The 12622-nt window shown below is 41.0% G+C and overlaps 1 protein-coding gene across 1 annotated transcript; it reads right to left on the bottom strand.

Moving 5' to 3' along the window:
• CXCL13 (C-X-C motif chemokine ligand 13) lies at positions 4304 to 10815 on the bottom strand. Its single transcript, XM_005681804.3, has 4 exons — positions 10703 to 10815; positions 9003 to 9135; positions 5436 to 5513; positions 4304 to 5139 (listed from the first exon to the last, which is right to left on the bottom strand). Exons 1-4 carry the CDS (start codon positions 10764 to 10766, stop codon positions 5085 to 5087), a joined length of 330 nt encoding a protein of 109 aa, XP_005681861.1. The 5' UTR covers positions 10767 to 10815; the 3' UTR covers positions 4304 to 5084.

The raw sequence follows: 12622 nt of genomic DNA, 5'->3' as shown, positions 1-12622 counted from the left end.
TAAACTATTGATACCTTCAACAACAGATGAATCTCAAAGCCATTATGCAAAGTGAGAATTGACAAAAGACTGTACATGGTATGGTTTCATTTGTATGACATTCTGGAAATGACAAGATTATAGGAACAGAACAGGGGCTGAGCCTGCAATGAACTGAATGTTTGTGGTGGTGGTTTAGTCACTAAGTCGTGTCTGACTCTCGCGATCCATGGACTGTAGTCCGCCAAGCTCCTCTGTCCATGGAGTTCTCCAGGCAAGAATCCTGGTGTGGGTTGCCATGTCCTCCTCCAGAAGATCTTCCAACCCAGGGATTGAACCTGGGTCTCTTGCATTGCAGGTAGTCTCATCACTCTTCACTGGGTAGTCTCATCCCAAATTCATGTGTTGAAACTTTGCCTTTCATTCTGATAATATTAGGACGTGGGACCTTTGAGAGGTAATTAGCATTACAATGATGTCAAGGCAGAGCCCTCCTGAATAGGATTAGTGCCCTTACAAGGATCACCAGAGAACTCACTTCTCTGCTTTCATCAGAATCCAGTCATGCTTGCACTCTGATCTTGGACTTCTAGGCTCCAGACTGTGAACATTAAATTTCTATCGTTTATAAGCCATCCAATCGATGTGTGATATATTGTTAGGACAGCCCAAGCTGACTAAGGGACTATTCAAACTAAACCATTGAACTGAAAACTCAAAGAGGGTGAATTTTACTGTATGTAAGTTATAACAATTAACCTAATATTAAAAAAAGAAAGCTCCCTACATAGCTCTAATATACTGTAAGCATTGGAAATGCTTACCCTACAACAGTGCTTTTCAAATTTTACTGGCATCATAACCACCTGGAGGGTGTGTCAAACTTTTTTTGTAAGTGCTTACTGACATCAACCAACTTTCCAATTCTCTGATACTAACTAGGTGTCCAACAATTCAATTCTGACACTAATCATCTGCAGTTAGCATAGATCCTACATCCTGACAGCTCAATCTGATAAGGCTGCCCCCACTTCAGACACCAGTTGCAAATGGGGTATTCAGGCTACCCACATTTCTGCCTTGCCACCTACAAATTTGTAGATTTCTATGACTTCTCCCCTGCCCCCGATTTGATAATTTCCTAGCATGACACACACAACTTGGGAAAGTGCTTTGCTTACTGTTACAGATTTATTACAAAGGATGCAATTCCGGAATAACCAAATAGAGTTGCCTAGGATAAGGTGTTGGGGAGGAGGTGCTTCCATACCCTCTTTGGATGCACCACCCTCCCAGCATCTCAGTGTGTTCACCAACCCAGAAGCTCTCCAAATGCTGTTGCTTAGGAGTTTTTACGGAGGTTTCATTATGGGGCATGCTTGATTAAACCATTGGCCACTGATGACTGAACTCAACCAGAAAGTTCAACCCTCTAATACCGTGGTTGGTTCTTCTGGCAACCATCCCTGACCCTGAAGTTATTCAGGAGTTCACCAATAGTCACCTCACTAGAATAAAATTGGATGTGTTTGAACAGGGCTCATTGTGAATAACAAAAACACTCCTATCAGCCAGGCAATTCCAAGGGTTTTTGGAGCGCTATACCAGGGACAAGGACCAAATATAATTTTTATTATACCACAGTTTGTTAACTACAAATTGCTGGGCCCAACTCCTGAGTGTCTTATGTATTAGGTTTGGAGAAGAGCTTGAGAAATATATATTTTAAAAAGTTTCCAGATGCTGCTTCTCACAGAGACTACACAAGAGAACTTCTGTCCTTGAGGGTCACAAAAGGGCATGTCTCTCAAATATTACCTTTCTGATTCACGGCCCATCTCTTTTTCTCAATGCTACCAGATTTTTTGTCGACCACTCATTCTGTTCCAAAGTACCTCTAAATGTCATCTCAGAGCAAGTAAAGCCTAGGCTGTATGCCAATCCTTACCTAGAGCTGGGAGCTGTAAAATGTCATATGAGAGGGGAGAATTGTAGAAAGGAAGGCAGCGGGAAGAGGAAAACCCTAGGACAGAACTCATCGTTTTGGGAAGCCCATTTCCTAGTGAGGTGGGGCTGAGCTCCCTCAGTTGAAACAAAGGAGAATTCTGCTTCCTTTGGAGAATCAAGATGATTCCGCCCTTGGGCCTCTGCTGCTCAGAGGAGTGTGGGCAGAGCCAGTGGGGCTCAACTCACTTCATTAAGGTTCCCTGTTTTCTCCATCTAAGATCCTGTGTAGCTTGGCCTTACAGCTTCTTATTCCATTTTTCCAGAGTTGAACATTCTGCTTTGGTCAGGATCAGTTTGTATTTTCTCTTCAGTTCTATCTTATATGGATTTTAAATAATTCATGTGTTTATATGTATGTGTGTGGGCTTCCCTGGTGGCTCAGCAGTAAAGAATCCACCTGCTAATGCAGAAGATGCGGGTTCAATCCCTGGGTCACGGAGATCCCCTGGAGAAGGGAATGGCAGCCCACTCCAGTATTCTTGCCTGGGAAATCCCATGGACAGAGGGACCTGGTGGGCTCCAGTACATGGGGTCGCAAAAGAGTCAGTCATGACTTAGCAACCAAACTACAACAACAACATATTTATATAGACATGAATGGCCTAAATTCTGCCTTACTGTTTCACCATTCTCCCTTCTAGACCCCAACCCATTCAGATCAGCTAAGGATCCCTTTTCCTCACTCAATTAACTGACTCAAGTTATCCTGCATCTAATTATGGGTTACTATTCCTGTTCTAAATCAGGCCAAACACCCCTAATCTACTGTGAATTTTGAGGAATGGGTGCTTAGGTTTGTTTTTTTTTTTTTTTTTTTAAGCAAGTTTAGAAGTCCTTGAGGGCCCTGATTTTTACATTTCATTCTGCGTTTGCCCTCCCACTTGTCCAATCCCCCTGGGTCACGCTCAATAGATATGCCAACTCAGGTGGAGGCCTGAACATCCTGGAACTCCCATCCTTTTTCTGGCTCTGATTGGTCTTGGAAAGGAGGGGAGGAGGTGAGGAATTGGAGTAAAAAACACATTTAGGGGCAAGAAGACTTTAGGCAGTGTAGTGTCACAATTAGGAGCATTAGCTTAGGAGTCAGGTGGCCCTGGGTTCAATTCTGGTTTGTTTCTTACTAATTATGTGACTTGGAACTCGTGAATATCTCTTTGACTTAGTTCCTGCTTCTGTAAAATGAAGCTGATGGTACCTACCCTATATGAAATCAGTTTAGTGGAGGTGTTAGAATCAGGGATTCTGAACCCAGGCAGTCTGGCACCAAATTTTGACTTGCTGTTTAGTGGCTGTAAGGCCTTGAGCATGTAACTTAACCCCTCTTGTCTCAGCTTCTACATATGCAAACCCAGGGTGTTAACCCACCTAATATTGCAAGAGTAAGTTTGGGGTTTTTTTTTTTTGAGTGCCCTGAATGCTAGCTAAATTCTCAAAAAGGTCAAAATCAAACTAAAGAATGAATGCAGGATTTTGATGGCATTTTATAATCCTTGCGTGTGTGTGTGTGTGTGTGTGTGTGTGTGTGTGTATTAGGAATAAAGAAGTAAACATTGAATTGTGGACAACAGAAAATGTAGCATTTATAGATACTCTTTACTCCCTCCCAAGAAACTTTAGTAAAAATAAATCTAAAAATCAAAAGCAAAAAATAAAAGAGGGAACCAAATAGAGCTTGGAACCTGAGCATGCTGGGAGTGAAACAGGAGGGAAGCGGGCAGGGAACAACTTTTGAAAGAATTGCATAGCCCCAGGACACAACACATACCAATTAGAATTACATGGGTCCAAGATGGCAGACAAGTCAACTTCAACTAGACCTTGATCCTCAATCAGCAAGCTAAATGGCACACTGAGAGTCACCATGACAGTCCCAAGGCACCATCAAAAGACCAAAGAGTGGGCAGCTCCTGAAAATCTCCATTCCTTCCCCAAAATAGTTGGAATAATCCTCCCACTCAGTCTATGAGATTACCCACCCCATAAAAACTAACCATGCCACATTTTGGGACCACTAACTTGCCCTCTGCCATGGCCCACATTCTATCTGTGGAATGTGTTTCTCTCTGAATAAATCCGCTTCTTAGCTATCTCTTAGTCTCTCACTGAATTCTTTCTGCTATGAGACATCAAGAACATGAACTTCATTAGGTCCTGAAACCAGTCTGTGATCTCGGTTGGAAGATCATGGGTTTTGGCTGGGTTCAAGCCCTGGCCATGTGAATTCCAGTCCTAAACTGAGTTTTGGCTGGGTTTGAGGTAAATGGTTTCAGGAGCAGTCCTCTGAAAAAATGCTCCATTAAGAATGAATTGCTCATAGTTAAATGAAACATTTGCTTAAGTTTATTGAACAGCATTAGATTAATAGAAAGCATTAAAGAATTGAACTCCAAAGACCAAAAGAAAAAGGAAAAAAAGTCTGTGCAAAAGATGTGATTTTAAAAAAAAGTTCATGAAAGTTCATGCATTGAACTTTGATGAACTTGCATGAAAGAATGAAAGAATACATGTAAATGCATGAAAGAATACATCTAAATATCATCCTTTAAATGCTTTTCCTGAAAATTTTATGAATTTAAGTCTGGGGGTCTTTAAGTGTTCTTAAGCTTTATCTGTGAGAGTAAATCTTATAAAGAAACTCTTTAAAAGTAGAAGGACCTTTTTTCTCTCAATAGTGAGCTTTTAAATGAAGGATGTCTATTATGTGAACTCTCTGTTCCTTGTAAGGCTAAAATTCCATGGGTTTCCCAGGCAGCTTTTTAAATCTCTTATGGAGGCTTGCTATTCTTAGGGTATAAAATGATTGAAATGCATTCCATCATTTCCTCCTTAATTCAAGCCACTTGTTTTGTAGGAAAATTCAGCATTCAACAACAGGTATAGTATTGAAAGTAACCTTTATCATTTATAATGAAGGAACTAGCCTTAAAGAAACTCCTCCTTAATGACTCCTCCAAATTCTGAGTTTGTAGGGTACCGTATTTTTAAAATAAAGCAGATGAGGATGATCTTTTTCTGGAAAAGATTCAACCAAACACAAAACTAAAACCCAGAGCAGGAATGATGAGGGAACACAGGTGTCCTTGATGGGAATATTGGCATCAGGCACTCCTTTTCTTAACCAGTGGAGCTGGTGAAGTTGACAAAATATGTTTGCTGTGAGAAAACAAAAATAAAACAAGAGAGTCAGGCTTAGAGAAAGACTTGCCAGAAACTGGCTTTCCCCTGGAGATTTCAAATAAGGAATTTTGTGCGCACTGGTTTCCAGTTTAGTTTACTGAGCTGCCAGAATGACCCATCTCGACTCCATCTGATAAGTAATAATAGTGAAGAACAGGTATTTGTCTTAGTAGTGTTTCATAAATTTAAAGTGATCCCCATTTTGACTATCTGGAAAAAGGAAACTCTTCAGTACAATTGAAATCTACAAACTGTGGATATGCCTGACTCACCTTAACAATTTCACTAGTGTTTGTGTCCTTTTGGCTTGAGGGTTCAAGCAGATAACTGGCTTTTTGTTCATCCAGACTCTGGGGGGAAATAAATAAAAATAAAGCAATCAGTCCTGCATTTTAGGAAAGAGTTGAGTATAAAAATAAAGATTCCCACATGAGGTGTATTTGGAGGTGGGAAGTTTTAGATGTGAAGCAGGTGATTTGCAGCATGAAGTCTGATCATTAAGAAAAACCCCATTTGAGACTCACTGTTTGTGTGAGTTGGTGGAATTGAATATGAATTGACAGACTCTCAGTTGTCAGAGGTTAGTATTTTGCTGACAACCTTTACATGAATTGGAGATGGAACAAATAACTGACTCCAAGTTTGGCTCACTCCTGAAGTTTTAAGACGTTGGTTTAGTTGCTAAAGTGAAAGTGAAAGTCACTCAGTCGTGTCTGACTCTCTGTGACTCCATGGAGTATACAGTCCATGGAATTCTCCAGGCCAAAATACTGGAATGGGCCTTTCCCATGGGCCTTTCCCCCAGGGGATCTTCCCAACCCAGTGATCAAACCCAGGTCTCCTGCATTACAGGTGGATTCTTTACCAGCTGAGCCACCAGGGAGCCCATTTAGTCACCAAATCTTATCCAACTCTTGTGATCCCATGGACTGTAGCCTGCCAGGCTCCTCTGTCCATGGGATTCTCCAGGCAGGAGTACTGGAGTGGGTTGCCATTTCCCTCTCCAAAAGCTGTATCATAATATCTTTAAAATGTGTTTGTCCACTGAGCTTGGGAAAACAAAATAGACTAAAGAAAACTCTCTCTTAAAGACCTTTTATGTGAAAAAAAAATCCAATGAAATTTACTGTGGGAGAGGTTTACAGAGCCGATTGCTCTGAGTGACATCTGCATTTGATGGAACCATCAGTGAGCAAGACTTTCAATGTTCTGAAAATTAAGCAACAGCAAAGGCAGTAGGGATAATCATCCATTGATATTGATCAAGCAGTTAAAATGTGCCAGCCACTATGCTCAGCAGGTAATATGAATTATCTCAATTAATCTCACAACAATCCTATGCTAAAGGAAATACTATTTCTTCACCTTCAGATGAGGAACTTGAGGCTTCCTCAAGAAGACTTTAAATAACTTGTCCAAGATTGCACAAGAAATGCATGATAAAGCAGGATTCAAATAAAGGTTGGCTGACTCCATAACCCCCAGTTTTAGCCGCTGCTCCACCTGGGCATATCTGAATGGTTACCAAGTGCCAAAATGTCTTACCAGCAGTGAAAGAAATGAGGTTTACCAGGTAACAGCAAACTGGGAGAGTCTACTCTCCATTGGGGTGACTTTGAACAAAACGTGATTTCATGATGAGTCTCATGTTAGCTATAAAATGACAGATGGCAAAGATCCATCCATCTAGCTTTGAAACTCTACTCTTGTAATTGAAAACTACAGAATCAGAGGTCATAGACCTGTTGGGCTCTTGGCCAGAGCCTTCCAATTTGGTTTCTGAATTCATGATAGAAATACAGATTTCTGACTGTCTGGACTAGAGTATTTTCACTACTGACTGCCATGAATTTTTTATAATTATTTGCAACTTTTGCTTGTATATCTGGTTAAAATTCAGAAATGTAGACTCTGGTGAGAAGATAAATTTTTATCACTTTAAAACAATTGAGGTTTAAGTAGAGAAAATTAGGGTGTATTACTTCCCCTGGTAGAGAGATGAGAGACTTGACTCATGACAGAGAAACTGGCAATAAAAAAACAGAAGGAAGCCTCTGTTCTCTAGACCAGGGGTTCCCAACCTCTGGGATCCAATACCTGATGATCTGAAGTGGAGTTGATGTAATAATAATAGAAATAATGTGTGCAGTAAATGTAATGCACTCGAATCATCCCAAAGCCATCCCCCAACTCTGGTCGGTGGAAAAACTGTCTTCTATGAAACCAGTCCCTGGTGCCAAAAAGACTGGGAACTGATGCTCTAGACAGCCAGAGGAATTACTCCTAAATAGGTCATGACTACACTTCACATCTCCAAGTTGGAGGGCAATAATCATGGTTTAGTCAGAATTTTTATTGTTAATGATAGTAGTAAAAATGTAATGTCTTTCTAATGAAAAATGTCCCTACTTATTTTTGCTATCCCATGGGGTCGCAAAGAGTCGGACACAACTGAGCGACTGAACTGAACTGAACTGAATGCTTCTTTATTACAAGTTAAGCACAACTAGTCTGAAACCCAAAGCCCTAATATCAAAATGTGCTGTGCTTTGTCATTCAGTTGTGTCTGACTCTTTGCGACCCCGTGGACTGTAGCCCGCCAGGCCCCTCTGTCCATGGGATTCTCCAGGCAAGAATACTGGAGTGGGTGGCCATTCCCTTTTCCAGGGCATCTTCCCAACCCAGGGATCGAACCCAGGTCTCCCCCATTACAGGCAGATTCTTTATCATCTGAGCCACCAGGGAAGCCCAAACAAAAAGTAGCTGCTTACAAATGTTTCCAAAGGTTAAAGCAACCAAGGGAAGAGTTGCTAATGAAAGCCAAGCCAGGGCTGCCCTGAGAAGGATGCTCTGACTGTAGTTCAAGGTGCTGCGGGGCACCTTGGTTCATTCAAGGTGGATCCAGGAAGAAGAAATCACAGTTCTAGGCAGTGATAGTTAAAAGATCTACCAGCTCCCTTAAAAATAGTCAATCCAACATTTGTTGACCCTCTCCCATCTGAAAAGAAAGGGATAAACATCAGGAATAGGGAAATGAATAATGTCTGATTCCTATCTGTAAAGAACTTATTTTCTGATGGAATAAAAGAGAAAAACAGACAAACAAACCTGAATGTTTCAACACAATGATGCCAAATAATTACAGCTAACAATTACTGAACATTTATTACTCTGTCTGGAACTGTACTAGGGGCTTTACATGCAATGTTCGTCTCATTTGATATGCCGTGGAAAATGCCCTAATAAAGGATTCCACAGATGTCTCTGGGAGTACAGGAAAGGGCTTATTGAAAGGGGATATACCATCTCAATAAAAGAAAATGTCTATTAAATTTCTTGTAGCCATTACTGTCCCCTTAGCCTAATTTTTAAAGCAGAGTTAGGGGTTCACAGTTGACAGAACCTAAAGGATGATTCCATAAGATAGACAGACATTCTGACCAGGGACTGATGTGGGTACTTATTCTCTTGCACTTTAACTTCTGGGGAACAAATTGTCTGCTTCTGCTGGCAATTGGATTTTGACGGAATAGAGAAGAATCTTGGTTCTGTCCTTGTCGAGTGGTATGTCTCAGGGAAGTTAGTTAGCTTCCCCAAGCCTCAGTTTCTGTATTTGTAAAGGAATGGTAACAACAGATATATCTGAAAGGGCTCTTGAAAGAATACAGTGAATGAATGTTCACGAAACATGTGCGTTAGCTAGCACCTCACCCCTACCCCCACAAAGTATGTACTTAACAATTTTACTGATTCTCATTATTAGTTTGAGAATTAATTGCTGGTAACACTCCAAATTAATCACTTTGAGGAATCATACATTATTTTTTATTGCAACTTACATGATTTCTGTGTTTGGACATCCACGCCCACGGGGGATGATTTGAAGTCTTTCAATGAGCTGAATGGGGAAATAGTTGTAAATCTTTCCAATGCATTTACACTTTAAGTTTGTGTTATTGGTCTCCAGAACACCTATAAACACAGAATCAGTTACTTTAATCCCTTTGGCATATAATTCACAACTAGAATTAATCAGTAATCTCTCATACTGTGCATTTGAAGATTTAAACATTTCAAGTCAATACTTCCACTGATACGCCTTTAGTTTGTGCATTTCTGCTTGTCTTGGCTTATTTTCAAACATTTTCTATCAAAACCTTAAAAATAAAATCAGCTTTTTAAAAACACAATAGCTATTAAAATTTGTGACAGCATTATATTGATACTCAGGTGGTTGCCCATATAATAAAATTTGAGAACAGCCACTGTGGGAACTTACAACTCAGTTATAATTCATGCAACATAAAATTGATCAATCTTCACTCCCAATACATAAAGAACCAGAAATGAACTAGTTAACTGAGTCTCCCAGAGCATTATCAAGTTGTAACTCTATCAAGCTCTTTCTTATCATTACTCCCTACTCTCCCAACTCACCCTCTTTCTCTAAGGAAATACCATGAAGGTATTTTTTGTTTTTGTTTAATATGTTGGTCCTCTAACTCAGTTGCAAACCATTATCAAAAACTGCCAATAATAAAAATTCAACTGTTTGTATTCAACAACAAAAAATGTGCTAGTTACTTTAATAGGTAACCTGTCTTATGCACTTTAAGGAATTCTACTTTCTTTAACCCTAGTGCCCACCACTCCGCTGGACACAGAATTGCAATTAAAGGAACCAGGCTCTCAAGGTGTTTACACTTTAGTAGGGGAAACAAAGGAACAAAAACTAAAGTATCGCAGAATGCTGTATTTCCCCCAAGGTCCAAACTGCATGAATGAGAACAGAGGACTTTGCCAGCAGCCATGGAAAAGCTTCCTAGAAGGAGAAAGGGATGAGGGTGTTAAAGAATGAAATGACATGAAACAGGGTTAAAATCGGGAAAAAAATCCCCACATTTTAAGAACAAAAACTGGTCCTCTACACCTGAGCAAAGTATCTCATCCTACACATGATAATTCCTGGTGGACTCTCATGATCCCTTCAGTTGCATAAAACTTTACCTTTCAGCTAGATATTTACCTATTTACACAAAGAAATCCTCCCCGTTTAGACTTGGAAGTCTGCTTCTTGGCAGAAAGTGTGTACCCAAGTACTCCTGTTGTACTTGCAATGTTTCTTGTCAGAGCTGACCCTAAAAAATTGTATTAGACTATCTCTGCAGGAGACCAATGGGTTGGAGTCAATAGCGTTTGATCAAAAAGGGGTAGCGTTGAGAGGCAAAGTAAAGAAGAGATATCTGGAAAAAATGAGTTATAGGCAGAGTGGCATCTGAAAAAGGCCAGGAATAGGCAGCCGAGTGTCAGTCTCACGGACTTGGGACCTCTGGCATCTCCGCCGGAGAAACATACAAATGTTTCCAGCCTCTAAGAGTTGAATCTCTGAACACCTTACTTTTAGAAATCTAGGAGCAGTTGAGCAGTTTCCCCCTCTTCATTCACACTTCCCCTCATTTTCCAATTGGAAAAAAAATTGAAATGGCTGAAGACCATTTGAGCTCAAAGAACAAATGATAACACAAGTGAAGGTTCTCACCGTGGACAGGAGAGAGGCTGAAGGCCAGCAGCGTAAGAAGCAGAGCTCCAGGGGTGAACCTCATTCTGCCTCAAGGTGGAGTTCCCGCTTCAGCTTCAGATCCACACTGTGGGTTCTCAGCCCAGAGACTCCTATTTATTTAGACCAGTAAAGCCCTCCCACTGCCTTTGTCTCCAGGAGGTCAGCTGCATCATCAGTTTTAGAAGCTCCCCAATATGCTGAGCTTGCTTTTTTTTTAAACCCCTCTTGCGAATTTTATGCATTTGCTTCAGAGCACTAGTAGTATAATAAAGTATTTCTTGAAAATGTGGACTCTAAATGGCAGGGATGCTGCTGGAATTTGGAGATGGGAGAGAGGGAAGTTTGGAGACTCCCCGGCACTCTCTCTGTAGGTTCACACTCAGGAATTGTGGCTTTGCTTACTGCTCTCAATGAAGGATCAGTGGGCTGTCCCAATGGCATCTGAATAGATCCTCCAGGAAATCAGAAACTTGTCAGGCACATCATTGTGTTTCTAGCACCTGCAAGCTTCCCTAACCTTTGATAGGTGCTCAGTAGATATTTGTAGACATAATAAATATCTCCTTATAGACAAATCCCTATGCTGACTAGGTTACTATTTTTCTATCAGACTTTCCCACACCTTATTTCACTATCTGAAATATATGATTACTTAAGTAATCTCACCATCATAGAAGTCCTGGAAGGGGACAAGTGGGTATCCCCTCATTGATGTGGGTGTGTCTTGAAGGGAGAAGAATTTTAATAACAGCTCTGAAAAGGAGAATCTTTCTAGCTCTGGTATGCAAGGTATTGACCTTGAGAACCAGGTGTCTGTGGAGGGCATCATTAGAATTTCATCAAATAACTGAACCTCGTATTACAGTCTGTTTAATAAAGCATGTGTGCAGTTTGGTTTTGATCCGGCCAAATAGCCCATGGACCTAATGAACCACAGTCTTAACTCACTTGTTAGAGCACTTTGATTAATGAAAAGAATAAGAAAAATATATGGGCAAAGGCTGATCTGTCCGGGAGCACCTCTGGGCTGCCCTGGAAGTCTACAAGTGTGGATGTGTGAACCCAGAAGCTTGGAGCCACTGAGAACTCAGAGGTTTGGTCCTCCTGGTGTGGCTTCCTAATTAATTAATTTGAGTTTTGCTACTCAGCACTGTGGATGTTCAGCATGTTAGATGCCCCCGTGTGTATGGGATGGGGAATAATAGTAATGGCATACAGCCTTCATATGCCAAGCAGTCCTCCAACTGGCCCAAATGACTGTGGTGACCAGGAACTCATCAGTCTTGAGTCAGCCCATTTCACTGTCTGGGCAGTTCTAGTTGTTAGAATTGGAGAAGGAAATGGTAACCCACTTCAGTATCCTTGCCTGGAAAATCCCATGGACAGAGGAGCCTGGCGGGCTATAGTCCACAGGTTTGCAAAGAATCATATATGACTTAGCGACTAAACAACAACAGTTGTTAGAAAGTTCTTCCTTCTGTGTATATAAAAGCCACTTCCCTACTGTTCCAGTCACTTTATAATACTAATTCAACCGCTTACCACTGTATAAAAGCACTTGCTCTTTCATGTGATGGGACTCCAAATATTTGAAGATACGGTGTGTGAATTGGGCCTCCCAGGAAACAGATGCTGAGATGGATGTTGGAGGAGAAGAAATTTCTTTCTTCCTTTTTTTTTCCTTGTTGACTAACTCCTATATGTATGTGTTAGTTGCTCAGTCGTGTCCAACTCTTTGCAACACCGTAAACTGTAGCCTGCCAGGCTTCTCTGTCCATGGGGTTTCCCAGGCAAGAATACTGAAGTGGGTAGCCATTCCCTTCTCCAGGGGATCTTCCTGACCTGGGGATTGAACCTGGTTCTCCCATACTGTGGGCAGATTGTTTACTATCTGAGCCA

This window comes from Capra hircus, chromosome 6 (assembly GCF_001704415.2).
Source record: "Capra hircus breed San Clemente chromosome 6, ASM170441v1, whole genome shotgun sequence".
NCBI classification, from domain to species: Eukaryota; Metazoa; Chordata; class Mammalia; order Artiodactyla; family Bovidae; genus Capra; species Capra hircus.
The sequence above is the reverse complement of the archived record's forward strand: the minus strand, read 5'-3'. Positions and strand labels throughout refer to the sequence as shown.

Bases quoted from the DNA above. Each gene is read 5' to 3' on its own strand.
- CXCL13 (XM_005681804.3), bottom strand. From the start codon at position 10,766: ATGAGGTTCACCCCTGGAGCTCTGCTTCTTACGCTGCTGGCCTTCAGC. The intron at 9,136-10,702 runs GTGAGAACCTTC...CTGTGTTTATAG, and splicing joins CAGCCTCTCTCCTGTCCACG to GTGTTCTGGAGACCAATAAC. The intron at 5,140-5,435 runs GTGAGTCAGGCA...GTTTTCTCACAG, and splicing joins ACACTAGTGAAATTGTTAAG to CAAACATATTTTGTCAACTT.